The 23,105-nt window shown below is 39.1% G+C and overlaps 1 protein-coding gene across 8 annotated transcripts in view; it reads left to right on the top strand.

Moving 5' to 3' along the window:
* The first annotated feature begins 785 nt into the window (after positions 1-785).
* The window catches only part of phldb1b (pleckstrin homology-like domain, family B, member 1b), a 113,235-nt gene continuing 90,915 nt past the window's right edge, over positions 786-23,105 (top strand). For 6 of the 8 annotated variants that reach the window (XM_088301461.1, XM_088301454.1, XM_088301457.1 and 3 more), the window contains exons 1-2: positions 11,978-12,087; positions 12,190-12,217. In XM_088301461.1, the coding sequence (XP_088157587.1) occupies positions 12,035-12,087; positions 12,190-12,217 (81 nt within the window). In that variant the 5' untranslated portion in view covers positions 11,978-12,034. Of the gene's footprint in view, positions 809-11,977; positions 12,088-12,189; positions 12,218-17,877; positions 18,038-23,105 lie in introns of those variants that run through there. The other 2 variants (XM_088301453.1, XM_088301455.1) reach the window with 2 other exon arrangements.

Below are 23,105 nucleotides of genomic sequence, written 5' to 3'. Positions count from 1 at the left end.
TTATGATCATCTGAGCATGGCTTGTAAATGTTAATAAAACAGTTTCAATGGAATATTTGTACATTTCATTCAGCAACTTCATTGAAATGTTCAATACATATGAGACTATTAGATACCATAGTGAATGTGTATGTAAATAGGTATAGAAACGAGCAACTAACATCGGCCATTTGGAACCAAATCTCGCAGGCCAGGTTAAAGCCATTTTTGGGCCTCATCCGGCGGGCCGTATGTTTGACACCCCTGATTTATACAATTATGCATATCATATCAGTTAGGGCAGACTGCAAGCAGACAATGGACGGCCAAGATGAGGAACGTCCGTTGGGATGCTGCATTCTAACAGATGGGTAAATGCAGGGACATGCCATGTGTGCGTGTGCATGTGTGTGTGGTGATGAGGGGGAGGAGTTCAAGTGAGTTTACCAGCACCCATACTTGGACTGCGGGTGTTGTTATAGAGGAGGGGCGTAGCATTGGTCTCCTCATAAAAAGAGGGTGTGCCTGGTTTCCGAATGAATGAACAGGATGATAAGCTTTGAAAGGGTCTCAGGAGGGAGAGGGGTGAGCCCAGCCGCCCTGTTGTCTTTGGCTTGTGAGAAACACACTTTTTAGAGGGGCCGCTGAGTCAGAGTGCATGTTTTGACTGGAATTAAAACTAGACAATCCACTGCTCAGCTATTTGGACTCGGGGCAAAGGCCATTTCTGAGCAGGGGTCAGACTTGGAGAAAGTTTGGTAACGTCCCGTCCGTGTTGTTGGCTACTCAAACGGACTGAGTGATGATGCTGAAGAAGGTGCGATTCAAGGTAGGAGAATGTTCATAATGTTTTTGCTTGTCAAGATTAACATGTTTTTTCAATGGTATACAAAAAGTTATCATCCATTATCTGAACCGCTTATCCTTATGAGGGTCGCAGGCGTGCTGAAGCGTATCCCAGCTGTCTACGGGCAGTAGGCGGGCGGACACCCCGACTCGTTGCCAGCCTGTCAACAAACATTCACACTCACACCTAGAGACAATTTTAGAATGTCCAATTAACCTACCTTGCATGTTTTTGAAATGTGGGTTGGAACCGGACTACCCGGAGAAGACCCACGCAGACACAGGACATGCAAACACCACACAGGAAGGCCAGAGCCCAGAGTGGAACCATCCACCTCTGGACTGTGATGCTGACGCGCTAAGCAGTTGGCCACCGCGCCGCCTAATATCACACTGTACATAGTTGAATAATTTGAAAGAAATTTACATTGACAAATCTGCATTAGGAGCAACTTTCTGAGGAATACTTATGTATGAACTTGCAACTGTCAGTCACATCAGCACCCTCCTGATTGCCAGACAGCTGCGATATGCAACCTCAAAGGAAATGAATAATTCCTGTCTGGAGGCTGAAACAAATACAGACATCTTTCCCGGAACAGTGATTACCAAGCAGTGTGCTGTGAGAAATCATCAGGTGTGTCACAAGAACTGATTCAATTTCAGTAATAAGTCCAGAAATGATTAATTTAATGCAGCTTACATATTTTGTTCAACCATCAATATCAATGACTTAGAATGGTAGGCAAAATAATTCAATGCTCCTCTGCTAGATGGCCGAATATATCTAAGAATTTTTTTGTAGTATATTCTGAGATTTTTTTTTCAAATGTAAAATATGTCTCTCACAAACACACACACACACACACACACACACTGCTCTAGAATTAGACGTCTGAAGATCAATAGAAGAGCCATTCCTCCATCTTGGCCCATTTGAAAGATCTTAATCCTCTTGTAAGTCACAAGCTTCAGTAACCTCGGGAAAACCACTCAGAATGTGACAGAGCGAAGCTGACTTTGTGCTTGTTGGCTCTTCATTAGCAGTCCTGCTGGCAATGCAGTTCAAAGGAAAAACTATACAGTCCGGCTAGTGACACTTAGGCGCTAATTACAGCAGAGCACAGGGACAAGAACAAGAGTTCACATAACTTCTGACTTGGAACGACTTTAGTTGACTCATCAAAGATTTGTTGTAAGAATCGTGTATGCAATCACTGCATACACTTATTTACAAATTACTGGAACAGTGTGTGTGTATGGGCTGTCAAAGTTAAGATGTTAACTGGCGATTTTTAACTCAGTAAAAAATTTTAACTCTGTTAACTCAGGTTTATTTACTTCAAAAATAATTTTCATACTTTCCAAAGCCAACTTCAAATACCGTACCATATTAGCTGTACATCTTTATCACATCATCTCGCAACGAAATTATGGCGTTAGATTTATGCCACAATTACGTAAGTCTAATTTCAAATTCCGCGTACGAAAACATGTTTTGTACGTACCAAAATGTTTTTTGCGTTTACAATACCCTCCATGTATATGCACAAAATAGGTTTTATGCATCAGTTTCACTCTCCTCTACGCGAACAAAACGCTGATTTATGCTTAGGATGCAGGCGTGATGACAGTGCCACAATTATTAACCAATCAGAGGTCGGACACTAGGGCTGATTCTGATTGACTGTTTACCGTCCAATAGCATTTTACAACAGTGCACGACTTCCAGGAAGGCTAAAAAACAAACAGTCGATAGAAGGGTCTTCTGCATTCAACACGCTTTCTTATTGTTTTAGGAATAATTCCCCTTTTTTTTTTTCAAATATCATTGTTTGGTTCAACGATATTGTCCCTTCAGTTGTATATGCGTTTTTTTTTTTTATAATCAAACGTGACCTCTCGAAGTTGTACATTTGCGTCTTCAACATTAGATGGCGCCATGGTAGTTGCTCGCAATAACGCCGTGCCATTCTATTCTGTTTTAGCACCCCACCTCTGAGTTACAATTGGACAGTAAACAGCCAATCACAATCAGCCCTAGTGTTTGACTCCTGATTGGTTAAGAATTGTGGAACAGTTATCGCGCCTGCATCGTAAGCGTATATCTGCCTTTTGTATGCGTAGAGGAGAGAGACGCCGTAAGTCAGGGGTGCTCACACTTTTTCAGCATGCGAGCTACTTATAAAATGACCAAAGCAAAATGATCTACCTACTATAAAATTATATTTATATATATATATATATATATATATATATATATATATATATATATATATATATATATATATATATATATATATATATATCCATATTGTCCAATGTATGTAGATGTAGCCAATCTTGGTGGCGGCTTTCGCTTTTCAAGTAAGTTGTCTGAAAAATGACTGCTGTCCTGACAACTGGCTTTTTAATTCCTTCACCTTTCTTTCTCTTCCTCAGCTCGCTTTTCGGCGTAAAGTCGGTATCATGTTTTCCATGAACAGTCAGAAAATCCCGCTCCACATTTCCCTTCCCTTGGTATTGCGATGGTAGACTGGCAGATGAGGCAAACGCACTTCGAAAATGTCATTGTGAAAAACAACTCCTCCTCCCATTCCGTATTAAAGTGATACGTTTTTGTCTTCTTACTTGGTCCAGCACCCCCACTCATGTTTATACCCCCCTTGAGTTCAAGAGAATAAAATGAGGGCTTAAAATTGGAGGTAACCAATTCGCTAGCTTGTTAGTTGTGCTGCACTTAGCACCGTTGTTTGCGCATGCGTGGTGACCTATGTGTCACAAAAAAAAAATGAATCAGGTGTCATCTGACTGGGTGCCCCGTGTCAATCACATGGCGGATAATGATAGGCTGACGTCTATTTTTTTAATGTCATGCGATCTACCCATACTACCTTTGCGATCGACTGGTCGATTGCGATCGACGTAATGAGCACCCCTGCCGTAAGCGTAAAACCCATTTTGTGAGTCAACGGGGAGTGCATAGTACATACGAACACATTTTGGCACGCACAAAACATTTTTTCGTATTTGTATTTGACATTAAACTTACGTAATTTGTGGCATAAATCTAACGCCATACACTACGGCACAACAAAATACAAACACGTCAGTGGTCATTCAAAAAAATAAAAAATAAAACATCTGCGGTCATTCGTCTTGGCTCGCACACACTCATATGCTTTTCCTTGACGGACCATGGCCACAGTGACACTCGGTAGGCTACTTGGTTGTGATAACTTACAAGTACGAGTAAAGAAGACAGAACAAGTTGACTACAAGTCTATGTTGTTCAAACGTTTTTATTTTGTTTATTTATGTTGCTTTAAAACCACAACAGTTGCCAAATAGAATGATTTACTCGGCTTATTTTGGATCAATGAGCATTGACCACGTTACCTGTTTATAATGCATAATACTTAGGAGTCAAACAGAAAGTCTTTGCTATTGGGTGGAAACCTCGTATGCATATTTTTAACTAAAATGGACTAAAACATTTTTGAGTTTTCGTCGAATAAATTTACGAAAACTAGACTAAAACCTTTTTTTTTGCGTTTCCGTCGACTAAAACTAGACTAAAACCTTTTTGAGTTTTCGTTGACAAAAACTATCACAAATAGGAGTGACAAAATCTGACGAAAACTAATAAGCATTTCCGTCCAAATGACTAAAACTAAATCTAAAATGCCTGCCCAAAACAACACTGCTGTTTATATAACATGGTATATTTACTGTCTACTTTATTCAAATATTACTGTAGCATTAAACAATATTCATTACTGAACATTTATGAGCATGTAACATCTAACTCCCATCCATCCATCCAACTGTATTTATATATCATTGCTTAGTTCAAACTTTTATTCCTTCTTAAACTGCATACGGATTTGTCAAAATTACTTCAGAGGAAACATTAGCTTACCTGACTCCACAGTCTCCACTTGGCTGCAACACACACTCTTGAAGAAAATGTATCCCATTCCCACGGCCAGCAGCCAAATGCCAAGAAGTAAATAACAAAGACCCTGACTGTTGTTTGTTCAAGTGTCTGATTTTGACGGATGGTGTGGTTTTAACAATTTATTGCAAAAAACTTTTTAAAATTTTTTTTTTATGGAAACTTGACTCGGCCAAACCAAGGCCACAATTTATCTAGAATTATTTTTTGTGTTTTGGCGTCATCTCACAGCAATTACACACACGCACACACACGCACACACACACGCGCTCACTCGCACACACGCAAGAACATTTTTCTGAATAGTAACAGTACACACCCTTGCATTGTATTTTATATTCAACTAATATGTGAAGCAGCGTTTGTCTTTTTGGTGCAGTGTTTGTGAGACTTTGATTTTTGTTAAAGAATCTGAGGTACTGACGGATTTGATAGATTGCCACCGCAGGGGTTTCACAGCTGTGATACATGAGTAAGTGATTTATTACCACACTGAGTGTCGTGGCCATCAAGCTCTTGGGATGTGGGCTATTAAGTTCTGTTTGTAAAATCAGAGTGCAAACTGGTGCTTGCGTTATTCTACGTCCTTCCCACTTTCTCTTGTTGTTTTCAGCTGCTTGTGCCCGGTACTCACAGGTGACACTTTTCCCGAGTGGTGTGTCATAATGACAGGATGGGGGATGATTGGCAGCCACCCTAAACAGGAGGGTGTAAGACTACTTTCTGTATCAACAGCATCCTGCATGCATTGCAATTATAGCAAAGTATACGGACTAATGTAGTTGTCGCCATACCGAGACTTTTTCGACAATTCTACGCCTATGGTGGATGGATTTGGTGTGGAAAAAACATGACTGGTTCACACAAACCCCTGACCTCAACCCTATCAAGCCATTTGGGATGAATTGTAACAGATCACAATTTAGCCAGACACATCACTTTGCTTCACTTAAAAAAACGTGTGACTACAGAAGGCAAACTTACTTCTATAATATGAACCATACTGTGTGCAACGCCGTAATGTCAAAACTTAAAAAAAATGTATCAGTAGTTTGACCATTTGTTTTGAAAAAGAATGAAAGCATCTTAAATATGCCTGGAAAGCATTTGTACAGGGAAAAGTATGTCAGAAAATCGTCAGCCTCTGAGGCTAGAATTTTGTATGCCTGTGTGGAATTTTCTTTCAGTCACCGTTCAAACAGCAACAAGGAGACTTTCCATCAAACAACTTTCTAGAAGCTTTTTCTTGTCACGCTTCCCTGCTACATTCTGTCTGCCAGCATCCACTTTTAGTTCATTTCATACATTGTCATTTGTACATTTGTCTATGCTTCCAAGCCATTAGTTTGTGAATGTTTTGGGGGAAATACTAAAGTCATTTTGTTTTATAATACACAAATTGTTAAAAAAAAAAACTATACTATTTTTGCAGTATTTATCCATTTTCTGTAACCTTAGCTGGAGCCAATCACAGCTGACTTCAGGCAAAAGGCAGGTGCCCAGGAGCGATGGGTAAATGAAGCTTCAAACCTGCTTCATGAACCAGTTGTAGTATTTTTGGACTCCTGTAGATGGCACTCTCTGTTCAACATTGTTCTGAAAGCACACTGAATTGCCATTTTATTAAACCCTTTATTTAAACCAACAGTGCCATCTAGAGGATTTAAAAATACAGCAGTTGGTTCATGAAGCAAATTTGAAGCTTCATTTCCCCATCACTAGTGCCCAGTCACTCACAGGATGCTTACAGACAACCAATCATGCTCACATGCACACCATCACCAAGTGGAATTCGAACCACTTCCAAACATGCATGTTCTAAAACATTCCCCCAATATTACAGGCCACTAACGTACGTGAGCAGAGGTCACAATGCCAATTAAAGTGTTACTAATCTTCTCACCACAAACCAGTCTACCATCCCAAAACAATAAATAAAATAAATTATATGTGCCATATTTAAAGTCATAGTAAAATTTGTGCTGTGTTATCTGAAACTGTTTTTAAATCTAATTGGTAAATGATTTTTTTAATTATTCTTAAACATCTTATTTGGTTGCAGGTCAAATCATGCCAAACCTTAATCATGGATTTTACATCACTGTCATTTAAATGGCAACATTTTCGCTTGAGAAAGACTTTACATTAATGAGACAGCTGAGGCTGTCCCAAATTGGAGGACAATTCATAAAACCAAATTTTTTTAAAAACAGGCAATTATCTTAATATTAATTTTACAACTATATGAAGTGAAAGATAAACAAACAATGCGGCTGCTTCTGCATCTGTGATCGGGTGCATGGACGCCTATTTTGACGTTATTACACTTAGTGTTCATTGTTTGAATTAAAGAGACATTAAAATTCAATAAACATCACATTGTAAATGTAAATAGTTTTTCTTTTTTGACAAAAACCTTCAAACTTCTTCCCCCATGTCAATCACAAATGCAACCGCTAATGGATTTGTGAAAGATGATTGAAGAATTGGAGGCAAAACTTTGCTACTGCTTTCCGCTACAGAGGGAGACAACATAGATCCATCCACGCTTTCTTGCCAAGACCGTTTTCCTGCGAACATTTTGTGCCCAATCTGAATTGGGCCTTTGGTAACCTAACATTCCGCTGTATTTCAAAGGTACTATGGTACACTGCACCCCTATCTCCTCAGACGTTTGACAAGGTCAAATACTCCTTTTCTCGAGCCACACGTGCCAATTTGAATGCTCATTCGTGAACAAAACTTCTCAAATGCGCACAAAATCAATAAATGTTTTAGGCACTTAAATTGTAAATACTAACATATTACCTTAAACATTAAATTAGTTTATGGCCTTTTTTGCACTTCAATTAAATATATACAGAAACTCCAACCCACCCAAGGAGCTGGCAGGTGTAAAAATCAAGCCTTGAGATTGATGTATTTTTATGATTAATATGAGTAACAGGGTGAGAAACTCCATTCAGTCGAAAACAAACAACAAAAGAAAACAAGACAGGCTCATGGTTGTCTGCAGGTTGTAGCTTTAGACACTAGATGGCGCCAGTGTTCTTCCATCTGACATCAAAACAATAACCACCATCACCATCCTCCCCTGAACCTCAAAATAAATGAACTAAATACCTAAAATAATAGGACCTCATTTTCAGTGGAATGACAGAGCGTGACATAAATGCTGACAAGGAAGCCATTGTTTTAATTAAGCCTCAACTCAACAAGAATGTTGAATAAAACATCTCTGCATGGTGGCACATTGTGGACTATTAACAGAGCTGCCACTTCCTGCTGAATGTCCCACAGGCATTTGGTGAGGGAGGTAGGGGGCCAACATGTGAAACAAGAGAAAACACAAGAAACAAAATAAATACACATGACCCATAGCAAAATACGGGTGAATCACCATTGTGGTATGGTTCGGCTTAAGCGTTGAATCTACATTGAAACTAAACATTGAGCTGTCAAATTTCTTAATTCAACCAAAATACAATGTAGATTTGGAATCACAAAATGCTATTTGACCATCTGTCTTTAACTAAAACAAAAAAAAAATACCTCCCCCAAAAAAATCATCCTTCTGAACCCTAATTCAGCATTGATTTAACATCTTTTTATCTGGGTTTTCTTCCAGTTGTTTATTTCCTTTTCTTGTCATCCCTGATTCAGTTGATAGTTAATGTTCTTTCTGTTTTTTTTAGCCATTCTAATCGTAAAATATCACGTTAGTAAACATTTGGGCCTTTGATGCTCTTAATGAGTGCTTTCCTCAGCTCTGCCCTGAGGTTATGTAACGCTGCATGTCTCTGTGAAGGTGGTACAATTTGATTGGTTGCGAGGGTGCCGTTGATGAGGTGCAGAGGGGGAGCGCAACCAAATATGTTTTACATTAAAGATGAAAAGTGTCTACTGTCAGATGTTTATTTATGCAAAGTCTTTTCCTCACCCGCCTCCACTCGTTTGTAGTTACCTGGGGGCTCATCAATTAAGACGCTGCTGGTCTTGTGCTACTAAAACAAGAATGTGTGGTACCTTACCAAATCATCGCTAGCATGCTTCCTTCCACATGAAAAAAATAAAAACCGAACCACTTCATGATCTCACTGTGCCAGGAGTGTCCAAACGTTTTTATTTTGAAAAATAGAAAAATGCAAGGAGCATTTGACATTCTAAAGATATGTGTTCACCCATCCATCCATTATCTGTGCCGCTTCTCCTCACAAGGGTTGCGGGGGGTGCTGGAGCCTATCTCAGCTATCTTCGGGCAGTAGGCGGGGGACACCCTGAATTGGTTGCCAGCCAATCACAGGGTGTGTTCATTTCTCGAAAACAAAATTCATCCACAAATAAATGACTCAGCCGCAAATAGAATATGTGACATGGTCTGGAAGGAGTGTTTTGGCAATGTCACCTCATCGGAGAAAAAAAATACATTTAATTTTAAATTAACAAAAGCATTCAAACAAAATATCTGTTTTTGACACAGCACAATATTTATAAAATAATACATTAACAAGATTTATTCATTTAATTTTTTTCAAGTTTAGCGGGCTGGATTAAAACGTTTAACGGGCCGCATGTGGCCCCTGGACCGTAGTTTGCCCACGCCTGTTCTAGAGTGTCTATTCATATTTTATTTTCAGTAATTAGCATGTGATATAATTTAGAATCTTAAAACATCTGATCTGCGGTCTGAATTGCGTTCACATTGGGCCTCGTCAAGGTCAAATGTCATTCAAGTCAAGAATGAGTGTTTATCTTTAACGTCTTAGTAGGAACTCTGGTTCTGATATCACCATATGACATATATGACAATAATGCAAAAGACATAAACATACTTGTGTTATTAAAACTTTTATGATAGCGACAGGTTGAGCCACCTAGACATTCCTATTGTTATTATTTCCTGCGGAAAGAATTCAGAACAAATAGCAGGTCAACCAACGTGGTGGAACGTGTTGCATCTGACTTTGAAGGTTGCACTGTGTTAGCAGATTCTTTTGGATGTTTTACATAGTTGCTCAGCCAGTCAGGGTCATTTCTTGTGCAGCTGTATGATCTGAGTGGAACACGGATGTGTTTGCTTAAACTTAAATCCCACCCACTCTACAAGGAATGTTAAGCACGTAGGCATATTAGTCATGGCTTTTTATGCACGTACAAGCCACAAACTTCAGCACATTGTGGCGAGTCAAATGAGCAGTTGGGTTAAAATAGAGGAAACATCAGCTCACTTTCTATTTTGGTTCATTCTGACATGGACAAATCAAAATAGCCCAAAATCCTCTTTTGGAATTTGCACTATGATACAGTTGCAATCACGCTAGGCTTCATTAACATGTTCACAGCACATTCAGTAAGAAGGCCATTAAAGGCAATTTTGATGCGTACTTTCGTCAATTGATCTGCAGTGATTGAATTGTCTGAATATCTTCTTATCTTACCCCGTCTTAGTCTTACGAGGGTGTCTTTGCAAGTGTCTAATGAATAGTGAGCAGCCCGTAAATGGCAGTGGCAGGCAGTGCATTTCACAGGTAGGCCATTTAGTCCGACTTGAATAAATCCCCCTCATATTGTCATCATGTATGCCACTACAGCTGGGGAAATAATAAAGAGAAAGACACTTACACACTACTGAGTGATGGATGACCTAGCTTCTCTCGAAAGGTCCCGTCTTAAAAAGGGCCTCGCAAGTGTATAAGCAATTAAATCCACACTTTAACCTCCTTCGGCCATTGTGGTTTAAAAAAGCAAGAATATATTTTACAGTTTTGAACGGTCCCAAGTTACGACTTCTGGGTATGTTGATTCCGCGTAGCGCTGCCCTGTCACAAGTTAGTATCTAATCACAAAACGCGTTCATCACCTTCAGCAAAAGGCCAGCGAGAAGACTCACTGTGACCAACTCGTGATCTGATTGGCTATCGCAACTGTCTATCAACTCTGAAAGCCCATTGACTTTGACAGAACAGATGTATCTGAAGGCCTCAGACGAATAGTGCGTACTACTGGTATTGTGAAATCTGCCTGCCAATACGAGCAAGCTGAATTATTGATTCTGTCAGGCCAGCAGAGAAGGCCTTGAAGGCCTTGACCATCCACCACTGGTAAATGGGAATAAAGGACTACAATACCCCCAGTTTGCACACTACACACCTGTACTGTTCGTGGCAGTATTCAGTTGATTATTGCGCTGTGGAGTTTATTGCACTTTTAAAAAATGTCCAATGGAATACTTTATTACAATTCCACTGAATATGCAACACAACTATCCATCCATCCATTATATACGCTGCTTCTCCTCACAAGGGTCACGGAGGTGCTTGAGCCCATAGCAGCTGTCTTCGGGCAGTAGGCGGGGCACACCCTGGACTGGTTGCCAGCCAATCGCAGGGCAAATAAAGACAAACAAGCATCCTCACTCACACTCACACCTAGGGAAAATTTGGAGAGTTATATCAAACTACTATGAATCTTTTTGGAATGCGCGAGGAAGCCGGCGTACAAGGAAACGGCATGGGGAGAACATGCTAACGCGACACAGAAAGGCCGGAGCCGGCATCGATCCCATGACCTCTGCACTGTGAGGCCATCAGGCTGACCAGTTATCCACCGTGCCGCCTCCAACTAGACCTGATGTTAAAATAGACCAACTTCTGCTTACCCTGATGGTTGTTGCTGGTGGTAAACATTAGCTGCAACTAAAGGAGAAAATAGATGGAGCTCTTTTGACGTTACCCACCTGAGCCTGCGACGCAAACCAGAGAGTCACTACTATACTGGAACTGTCCTCTTGTCAGTGCTGTATAATGCGCCATCTCCCAGAATTGAAGCAGTTATTGGTTTTTTTAATTTATTTTTTTATTATCTGGGCTAAAAGAAAAAGAGCTGAAAGTGTGTTCTACATTGAAAATCTGCTCCCGAACTGTAGCTTACCAATTTTAACCTACTTCAGACCTGAGTCCATTCGGAGAATAAAGTTTTTTTTTTTTTTTTTTTCATATGCACACAGGACCTCTTTATTCAGATGAATGAACGCCTTGTGTCACCATTTTGGGGCGAGGCGAGCCGGACAGGAAAACTGGGAGAGTAGAGACTCCATGTGCGTGTTTGTGCGTGTGTGTGTGTGAAAGAGCAAACTGCGAGGGAGGAGACCAAAAGCAGCAGCAGCAGCTCAACAGTGTGTGTCAGCAATATGATGGCCACATGGCTTTAGTGTAGTGCGTGTTTTGACAGCAACGGACAGCGTGGGGGTGTATGAGTTTATGTGAAAAAGTACACCTGGTGGCAGAGAGCGGAAACAACCCAAGGTTCGAAAGCTTCGTTTTGGATCTCAGGCTGTATTTGATTTTATGACTTTGTGACAATAGCAGAAGTTTTGACTTGCATCTGGTGGTGGTGTGTTCATCCAGGTTCCGTCCACCAGATTATCTTCATCAGGTAAAGTTGACACACAAAGAAGATTATTTTTGCTGACCTTTAGTTTTTTTTTTTTTTTAAGTTAAAGTGTGTGCTCAGTTTTTCAGCAGTTCAGACGCAACAGTTGAAGCTAATCTTGTTCAAATGTGTCTTTCTATTAAACCATATATAATGTCTGAGATTATGTATTTACTTGTAAAATTGCAGAACGTAGAAAAAAAATAGTAATCATTCAAGTTGTCTAATTGTGTGGTCTCCATCCACCGGTTTGCAAGTCATTTGGTACAAAGCTGCACAATTATTGTAGATTGAAATACCACCTAACCCTAACTCTAAACCTCCTTTGGTGATTAGTTTCGATCGGTTTATGCATTAATTATTTTTTTCATATTAGCAAATGACATTGGATGACTGGAAAGATGGCTTGGAGTTAGGGACAAACGTTGTTTGTGCAGTTTATTTTATGTCATATGTCAAATGATTTTGAAAAAGTTTTATAACAGCAATTCAGCTGCCACTGAAAATATGCTCGCAAGTCACTTTCCATTATCCCGAAAACCTTAACTTGGTCTTAACTCCTCAATTTGTGTGACATGGTCTTGGATTATGAGGTCAATCTCAAAATCGCCCTCATTATGCTTGAGCCTCATCATAGGCATAAAGAAGTGGTGCATAGCACGTGTTGTTTTGGTACCCACTTGAAACCTTTTTGACAGTGATGTCTGCATTGAATTTGTTATTTTCATCTGGTTTCAATATCGGTTGTGTGAAAAGTGAGTACATTTCCATTGGAAGCATTAAACGAGCAATATTTCAGTCATCTTATTGTTATATCTGGATGAAATGAGTTAGCAGTGAAGAGGAAAAAAACCCCAGAGTATTTTATACGGCACAGGTAAGAAGGCTTGTCGAGTGCTGCTTGTTACATGGGCCCCGACAAAAGCAGAGTAAGAACCTATTTTTCACATTCCTGGCAGAGAACGTGACTGTGCAGCGCTCCCAGACTGCAGCAACTGCTGATAATAAATGATTTGTTACGTGACTTCATTTAGTTACAAGCATGATTGAGTCAGTACACTGGCACTCTTTAAACCGCCGCTCACTGCCCTTGTGTTGGCTCGGAAGGCGGTGGTCACAATTAACAACTTCAATGGGATCAGACTGAGCAAGACTCAGAAGCTCAGATTTTCATTAAATATTACGTCCACACCAAATACCGATAAATGAGCACGTCACTGTCAGTTGGTTGTGAAGGTATCAAAACCTTGTTGTGACATCCTGTATTGACGGTAGAAGTACGTTTTAAAGGTTGTAAAGACAACCATATACTGTGTATGACGTGACCTGTGAATGAACTTTCCAACTTCATACAATAATTTGATACAATGTAACACAACTTTATTTATATAGCACATTTCACAACAGCTGGAGCTGTAACAAAGCGTTTTCCATACGGTGTAATATGAATTTGCAGTAAACACAAATTAAAACACATAAACACATTTACAATAGATACCAGAAGAACAGCAGTGACAGAATAAAAACGTGTCTTCAAACGGGTTTTAAAAGTGGATAGAAAGGGGGCTTGCCGGCATCCGAAAAGACACGATTCTCACTGAGGCTGCGCTTTGTCCTTGGTACCTCCGGCAGCATGTGGTCCGCAGACCTGAGGCAGCGGACAGGTGCGTAGGGGTGGACGAGCTCAGTGAGGTACGCTGGGGCGAGGCCATTTAAAGACTTGAAGACAAACACAAATATCTTAAAGCAAATGCTAAAGTGCATTGGGAGGCAGTGAAGAGAGGCCAAGATTGGGGTTACATGATCCGTCTTCCGAGCTCCAGTTAAAAGACGAGCAGCAGCATTTTGCAACAGTTGTAGGCGCTTGAGAGAGGACTGGCCGACTCCAAAGTAAAGTGCATGACAGTAATCTAGCCTAGATGTAACAAAGGCATGGACTACTGTTGCTAAGAGCTCCTTGGAAAGAAAGGGCTTCACTGAAGCCAGCTGCCTAAGATGAAAGAAGATGGATCGAACAACAATTTGCTGATCTAATTCAACATCACTGTCCAGTTTAAAACCCAGGTTTGACACTGTTGGCTTTAGATAAGATGTCAGGGGGCCGAGGTCAACAGAGTTGAGAGTAGAAGGGCCATAGGGACCGAACGTTTGTGTTGACTTTCTAGCGGACACAGAACTGCGGTCTTTGTTTTATTATTCCCTCCTATCAGTATTCTTCAGAAACTCTTTGGCCAAGCACTTCACCCCAACAGCAAAATAATCTAAACCAGACACTTCACCACATATTATGCTCATCTGCAGATTTGTTCATCCATTAAAAAAAAAAAAAAATCCGGAGACTCATCGTGTTTTCCTTCACAATTCTGCCTTTTGTGCTCCTTTGACATCAACTCTCTGAATACAACACCGTGATGCATGTGCTTAGTATGTCTGCCTAACAGTCAAAAGGATCTAAGTTTGCATCTCGGGTTAGGCCTAATTTAGTGGAGTTGTCCTCCTTGTCTTTGCCGGAGATTTTTCCTAAAAAGCCTTTCTGGCTTTGATTTCCCGATGACCAGTTCAGGGAATACCCTGCCTCTAGTCACGATGGATGGGACAGACTAGACTTGCATACATAGTAACGCAGACCAGGGCAAATTTCATTCAGCTCGTCCACAGTTGCTCAAAAAGTCACTTAAACATCACGGCCTGGCAATAATTTTATACCTCTCACTTATCTATACATTTGGGAGTCTTGACCAGGAGTTAGCATCGGTGGTTGGTGCACTAAAAAACATTATCATTTTTAAAATGTGATGATGCCATTTTAATGACAGGTTGTGATTTTGTTTAGAATTTGAAGTTCCCAATTATAACAATAAATATAATATCTACATAAACAGTAATTTATTGAAACAAGACAATATCTCTTTTTGGGGGAATAGATTAAAAATAATATAGATATAGCTGAGTTTAACATGTTGGCTTGGCCCTCGGGCATCGTTCCATTGTGTTTCTTGGGGCCATTTTGCAAAATAAATTGCCTGCACCTGATGTAAATTTTAATGAGGACAGTACAGAAAACAAATGGATAGTTGGATAAAGAAAGCTACAAGACATAAATCCTGCATGGTGTGAGACAACTTTAGCACAGGCTGGTGGATCCGCAACAGAGTCAGCTGCACGGCTGTGAGAGTGGTTCAGTCATGGCCACTGAAAGCATCTCCTTTTATTCCCTATAAATGTGGTGTGACACTCGGAAAGAAATCTGCACCGTAAATTGGGCACTTTGAGACCACCCTCCCCACCCCGATCGTTCATGTGCTCCCCATAGGTGTGTCGTTAGAATACAATGATTCCAAGGATTCCACAGCTCGCATATTTATAATTGAAATACATGTTGTTCCAGCTATCTACCTTGCACCGGTGTTAGACGTAGACGTAAGGTTTAGAATAATTTTCTGCCACCGTATTGTGGAGGTACATCTCCAAGACACGCCTTCTGCTGCGCAGGCCTGCCCAGCTTGTTGGAGACCAGTCTGCTTCATTGCAAACACGGGCAGTAACCCTTGCTCCAATATAAATTAAAAAAGGAACCGCCTGCATTTACACTCCACAATAGAAGCACTGTCTCCCAAAATAGAGCCCATTGTGTTAAACAGCTGTATCATTTAAGAAATGTCCATATGGCCATAACCATTCATTTTGCCCAATTATGTTGTAACTCAAAGTGTGTGTACAAAATGAGCTGTCAAAATTAGAGCATTAACTCGAGATGAATAAAAAAAATTATGCGATTAAATATTTTAACTCAGTTAACTCAGTTTTATTTACAGTATGTTTCGGACTATAAGTCACTATTTTTTTCCTAGATTTTGAAGCATGTGGCTAATACAACGGTGCGGCTTGTCTGGATTTTTCTTTCACAGCAAGGGACGCGCTATAGTTCAGAAAATCCGTAAAATAAATCTAGATTTTTTTTCCTTTGGGTCTGTTCTGTTTAATTAGCAAAGTTGTTGCCGTGTTAAAAGGCACTGTTTTAACAATCTGTTTATGTACCTTTAAGTGCATTCACAGTACAAAATTATTCTGTACATGCAGTAAACAACTAATTTTTTTTCAACATGGAAAACTGCGGCTTATAGTCTGGTGCGGCTTGTATGTTGCTTTTTTTTGTTTTGTTTTTCAAAAAGAGTTGCTTCGGCTTATATTATACATATATATATCTATCTATATCTATCTATATATATATCCATCCATCTTCTGTACCACTGCTCCTCACTAGGGTCGCGGGGGTGCTGGAGCCTATCCCAGCTATCTTCGGGCAGTAGGCGGAGAACACCCTGAACTGGTTGCCAGCCAATTGCAGGGCACACAGAGACGAACAACCATCTGCGCTCACACTCATACCTAGGGGCAATTTAGAGTGTTCAATCGGCCTGCCAAGCATGTTTTTGGAATGTGGGAGGAAACCGGAGTACCCGGAGGAAACCCACGCAAGCACGGGGAGAACACGCAAACTCCACACAGGATGGCCGGAGCCGGTATCGAACCCACGCCCGAAGCTGTTTCTCTCTGTGAGACCATCGTGCTAACCAGTCGACCACCGATATATATATATATATATATATATATATATATATATATATATATATATATATATATATATATATATATATATATATATATATATATAATATATATATATATATATATATATAATATATATATATATAATATATATATATATATATATATATATATATATATATATATATATATATACTTCAAAAATAATTTGCATATTTTGCAAAGCCAAATTCAAATATTAGTGGTACATCTTTTGTTTATCATCTCAGAACAAAACATGGAGCTCAAGTTACCATTGAGCCTTGCAAACTAACACTGGTGAAGTGTGGTGCTTGTGGGCAGAACAAAATGCACCGTGGAAGTATTGCTTCTAAGAAAAATGCCCGACTTGATTTGGATCATAATCATGGATCAAAGAAAGCTATTGGAACAGTCTTTGATGTAAAATAACCTTCATATTTGGTGATTTGACATTAATTCTAAGATATTATTCAAGTAAATACCCGTTAAAGCCTTTACAAAAAATAGTAGTTGAAAAATGTGATTAATCACAATTATTACAGAATTTGTTGTGATTAATTAGTTAAGAAAATGTAATCGCCTGACAGCACTACTACAAACACATAGTAAATTACAAATACCTACATAATGTAACTGACCCATAACACCGTATTGCAAATGAAGTTAAAACAAGAGACATCCTTGGATAGGAACCATAATGAGAACAACATCATTATTTACGGGGTGTGTCCACAGGTTGGACATTGTGAGAGACAGGATGATGTCAATTTTATTTTCAGACATGACTTAAGTGTTTAGGTGCGTTTTTTTTATTTTTTTATCGGTGAGGCGATGGGACAGGAAGCGATGAAAACAGAACAAGTGAGTGTCCATCCTGATATTCCTTCAAAGAAGTATTGAGTAAGTGTTTCCATGGGCTGATGAATGTCCACCCAGTGTCTTTGGGCTGAATGTCAAGACACAGAGACGAGTCTGTGAGCATGTGTGCGCCTTGGATCACTTTCCATGACTCAAAAGGATATCCCACGCCACCTCCCTCCCAACATTGTTTCCCCGCCTCTCTCTTGCTCCAACCTCCGCTACATTCTCTCCCTTCTTTCATATAGTTTACTGCCAACAATGTCCAATTCTGCATCTGACGAAGTTGGATGGACTCTTACAGAGCTAAATATGGATACGGGGTGGTTGAACTAACCCCAGGATGATCTTAAAGCTGAGTAAAGAGAGACTAGGGTAAGTGAAAACACAAGCAGAATGATTTATTTATGTTTTTAGGATGAGGGAAAGCTGTTTTCAAGTCCTTGCAGGACAATAGCATATGTGTTAAGTTTATCTGCTTGAACAATTAAACTTAAATAAATCCAGCAATGGGTGTGAGAGTGCGCGTGCGTGTGTGTCTGAATGTGTGTATATGGGACCTCACACCACATAAATAATCCAAAGAATGTGTCCCCTTCAGTTGGCAGCTGGCAGGGGAATACAGTATAAAATATAACATTCTTTTATTCAATCTAAGTTTGTGGCCATTAGTGGATGATGGTATTTTTTTTTTTTGTATCCTCTGCTTATTAACATACCCAGTGCCTCAAAGGATCGAGTCATTTTACAAGTCGTTCAAGCCTTGTTCCTGAAAAGATATTTGAGTAGAATATAATTTTTGTAGCAGCACAGTGGACGATTGGTTAGCACCATGGCCTCAACAATTCAGAAATGCATAGTCTGATTCCAGCTCCGGCACTCCTGTGTGGAGTTTGCATGTTCTCCCCGTGCCTGCGTGGCTTTTCTTCGGGTACTCTGGTTTCCTCAAACATTCCGAAAACATGCATGGTAGGTGGATTGAACAATCTATATTGGCCCTAGTTGTGATTGTCCTGAACCTCACTGGCCCTTCCAGTACGCTACACATACACAGTTGGGATTACATTCTGATAGTGGTGTTCTGTGCTTTCAAATGAGTCAATTTTGGTTGCAAATAATTGTTTGTTGAACAGCCAGGCGCTCTTTTGCAAATTCAAACATCTGACAATGCTATTTCGGACAGCAGTGTTGTCCTCTCATGACATCCATTCTTCTTTAATGTTTTTTTTGAGAGAGAGAGAGAGAGAGATAGTATATAGAACATGCAATGTTCAGATGTTGTGCACAACAAAAATGTGGTTTTACATAAAACAAATGTTTGCCTATTGTTGTGACAGATCCATTTTGTTACCAATTTGTGCAGAAATGTATTTCTGAAGGAATCTCTTGTTTTACTTACAACTGTATATATTGTATTATATAATGGCTTAGAATTGTTGATTAGTTGCCAAAGGTCATGTAAAATGGGGTTTGCATACTTTTAATGCTGGAACAATAATTTGGCATCTAAACTTGGTTTAGGGAAAAACAACACACCAACACTCTTGTTGTCATGGTAACACTGTATGAGCATACAAACAATGTGTGAGTGTGACACATTTCCTGATATTTTGCACTGTTTCTACCTCATGAGAGCAAAGTTGGAAAAAGAAAGACTGAGTCATTGCATTAACTCAAGTGTCACGTCAAAGTTGACGTTTTGCTGTGTTGAAATTTAAATGATGTCATTTCGGTTTGACAGCAACAGTTGTTCTTTCATTGAGCCAAACAAGCTTAATTTCTTGTTTCTCACAGTCACCATCTGATTAATGAAAGGCTATATTGGTCCTCTGCTCGTTTCACACGAGGTAACAGGTTATTTCACAGCTGTAATGACAATCAGGTGAAAACAGGTTTTCCCCTTCATAGCGTCACATCGTGCTCTTTACTCTGTTTGTAAAACGTAACATCCTAATAACATGCATTGACATGAGAAAAGTCAGTTGTAACACGCAGCAGTTTTCAGCTCATCCCCACTAGAAATTGTTTCACTGCGTGGCAAAGGTGGCAGGATCGATATTTTGTACCCTTCACAATTGTGCATTTGGAAGGAGGCTTAATCCAGTTTTGGAATTTTAATTATATTTAGATTATATTTCGTTTTGAGTTTTACTTTTTTTAAGGGTGGGTTTGTTAGTTTTCATTAGTTTTTGTTTTTTTCAAAAACACATTTTGGTTTAGTTTCAGTTAGTTTCAGTATTAGTATTAATTTTTTTTAAATGTTCGATTAAAAAAAAGACCATGGTAAGTACTGTGCTGTAATAATTCACCAAAAATATTGTTTTTCTAACATTTTGATAATTCAGGATACAGTTTATAGTTTTAACAGTCCACAGACTTTGAATCTTAATAATTGCCGTGCATACCGCTCCTTAAGTTAGATGCAGGCATGCATGCATGCGGCCTAATTATGATGAAGCTAAGATTCCTTGTTTGGCAAGTTGCCAACTTCTTAAATTGATTTGTGGGTTGAATTCCTGTTAAGATTCAGATTAATTGTCCATTTATTCTCGAGTTTGACATATAAAATAAATTCATGAAACACAGCAACACGGAACCATGAAACGATCAATCAAATACAGAAATTATAATAATTCTTTTACCTATAATCATTCGTAATTTAATTAAGTAATGACACATTCATTTATTTAATTCCATGTTTAATTAATAAATGAACCATTTAATTAATGACACTATGATTTAATTATTGGTGCATTTATTTATTAATCTGATTTATTCAATTCCATATTTAATCAATGAATGAAACAATTCATTAATTGATGATAACTTTATTTATTTAATTTTGGCACTTTCAGTCCTCCATAATGTGCAGCCATCCCCCCAGTGTAAGTGAGTGTTTGAGACATAACAGCTGCTGTGTTAAGCTGTTGATAGTGGCATCTTCCCATGGATGTGATGAATCTGTGTTTACTCCTTTTTTACGGGCTACGGGTGAAACTCTGACTGTTTTTACATGCACAAATTAATCGGTATACTGGCAAATTGGTTCTCCGCACGTTCAATGTAACCACACTGATTAAGCTCTACTAAATGACTGTCAGTGTGCTGTGTTTGAGGTTCTTTTTGTTTTTCAAAATGTCAGTCATTGAAAAATGGTGTTTAAAAAAACTAATTACTATCCATCAATTTCCCCTTACGCTTATCCTCACATAGGGTCATGGTTGAGTTATCCCATATGACTTTGGGCGAGAGGCAGGGTGCATCTCGGAAAGAGTGCCAGCCAATTACAGGGCGAATATCGGTAAAAAATATTCACGCTCACGCAAGGACAATTTAACATGCATGTTTGTAACCAGTTGAGATTCTCTACCACTTGAAGGGTCTCCATAGTATGACATTATATACTGTAAGAGCATCAAATTCTAAAATGAAGATTAAGACTACAGTTCATTTCAAATGACATACAGATATAAGTCTTTTTAGAAATAAAACATGATGCCAGTTTTGTAAGCACAGGCACGGAACTCAAACTGTGCCACTGACAGGAAATTAGTCCCTGGCAGGGCACCCCACACAGGAAGTCTACATATAGTGACAGTCATCTTCTTCCTCTTGCTGTCACACACTCCATCCTGTGGATCACATATCTCTCTCTGGACTACCAAACAAGGAAGTTGAATTCATAAATCAATATAACGTTTGCCTTGTGGCTTAATTGGCTTTTTTTTGGATAATAGGAAAAAAATACAACAAATTCAATTAGCAAGAAATGTTGAGTTACTTCCAGAATACAATGAGCTATATGACTATATGACAAAAAAACAAAAAACAAACATATTGTTTTTAGCATACGTATTGTTTTATTAACATAACAGTAAGTTGTAAATGACATTTATGCCATTAGGCTAATGAAAGATAAAATTTGTGTGTGTAATGGACAAAAATGTGTACTACATTTCATTTCCCAAATTCAATTATCATGCAAATGCGATATTTATAAATATACTATCCACATTTGTTGCATTAGAATATTTATTTTTTTGCTGTGGAAACCAATGGAAATCTATCACTTGACTTTGAAATTGTTTTCACCTAATGACCCTCTCCTAGTGGTTTGCCAGCCTGCCTCACAGTTCTGAGGTTCTGGTTTCAAATCTCTTCTCTGGCCTTCCTGTGTGGAGTTTGCATGCCCTGCACAGTGATAGCTGTGAAACAAATATCTCTGTTTTTGAACATCTTGCTCCTGGAGATACAAACAAAGACAACATGTGAGACGATATCCAAGTCAGCATTAATGCTTGGTCATGAATCAACGAGAGCCCTGAACCGTTCGTATCTGGAGGTGATGGGACGTGACCTCCAAAGCAGGTCCCCCCCCCCCATTAAACAGGAGCAGACTTGGAATGTGTAAATCATTCGTTGTCATTACATTTCAACTTTAACGCTACACTTTTTGCTTAAAGTTGCAGAACGTGTGCTTTCTTTTCAAAAAAGCTCCCCATTGATGTTTGTTTGTGGTCCTTTTATTTGTGTATTTAGCTTGTGTGCTTACTGAGGGTATAAAAAAAAAAAGTTGTGCAGTGCGGAATGGAAATGGTCCTTTTTAAAAAAATGAAATAGTAGGTGGATGTGCTGCATTTAAATGAAATCTTTTCCCCTTGTTTCTCTGTGGCCTTGTACTATCAAATTCACAGTCTGGTACAGTTTGAGGACCTCTGCTCTAACGCTCATTCTTGTTTGTAGTCCTGTGTTTGTATGATATATCCTTATCCTACAGTAGGTTTGTAAACTCATGTCACATCTTAAAATGAGATTCGCCATGTTGCCACGAGCGTGGCTGCCTCTGACCTAAGATATTCATAAAACTCTGAAATACTTTATTCATTTGGGGCTTTTTTATTCTGAGCTATAATTGAGATCATTTGTGGCTTTCATGTTTGCCCAAAGCACTCTAAATTCATGACTACTTTTAGAAAATCCTTTTGTTGTCTGTGAGATGTCCTTGGTACATCAAGATTAAATTATTTGATTAGATTTGACATAAAATAACAGACATGTACACACATTTACACACACACACAGTGGCCTGTGGGACACGGCCTTGATGTTGATAAATATCACCATGTGGTTAGCATGTTTGGAGAAAACAATAAATCTGAGACATTTTGTTTTCCATTACGCTTCAAAAGCGAGAAATTGAAATTTGGGCTGTTTCTGATGAGTCTGATCAACTCCTGAGGGTCTATTTGTTATATTATTGATTTCAAAGCAGTTTGTTGAGTCTTTTCAGTGTGTTTGTGTGAGGGCAAGTGTTTTGGTGGTGCTTGGAAGCCAAAAACAGATGGGCTTGTTGAAATAGTTTTACATTTGATTTAATATGCAATTGTTGTTATAAACAGTGTTTCCACAGTTACTTGAAAAAAAAAATCACCAACTGATTACT

Source organism: Idiotropiscis lumnitzeri, chromosome 7 (assembly GCF_059441095.1).
Source record: "Idiotropiscis lumnitzeri isolate Australia: NSW breed Sydney's pygmy pipehorse chromosome 7, RoL_Ilum_1.0, whole genome shotgun sequence".
Lineage (NCBI taxonomy): Eukaryota > Metazoa > Chordata > Actinopteri > Syngnathiformes > Syngnathidae > Idiotropiscis > Idiotropiscis lumnitzeri.
Note: the sequence above shows the minus strand (reverse complement) of the source record. Positions and strands in the feature narration are given on the sequence as shown.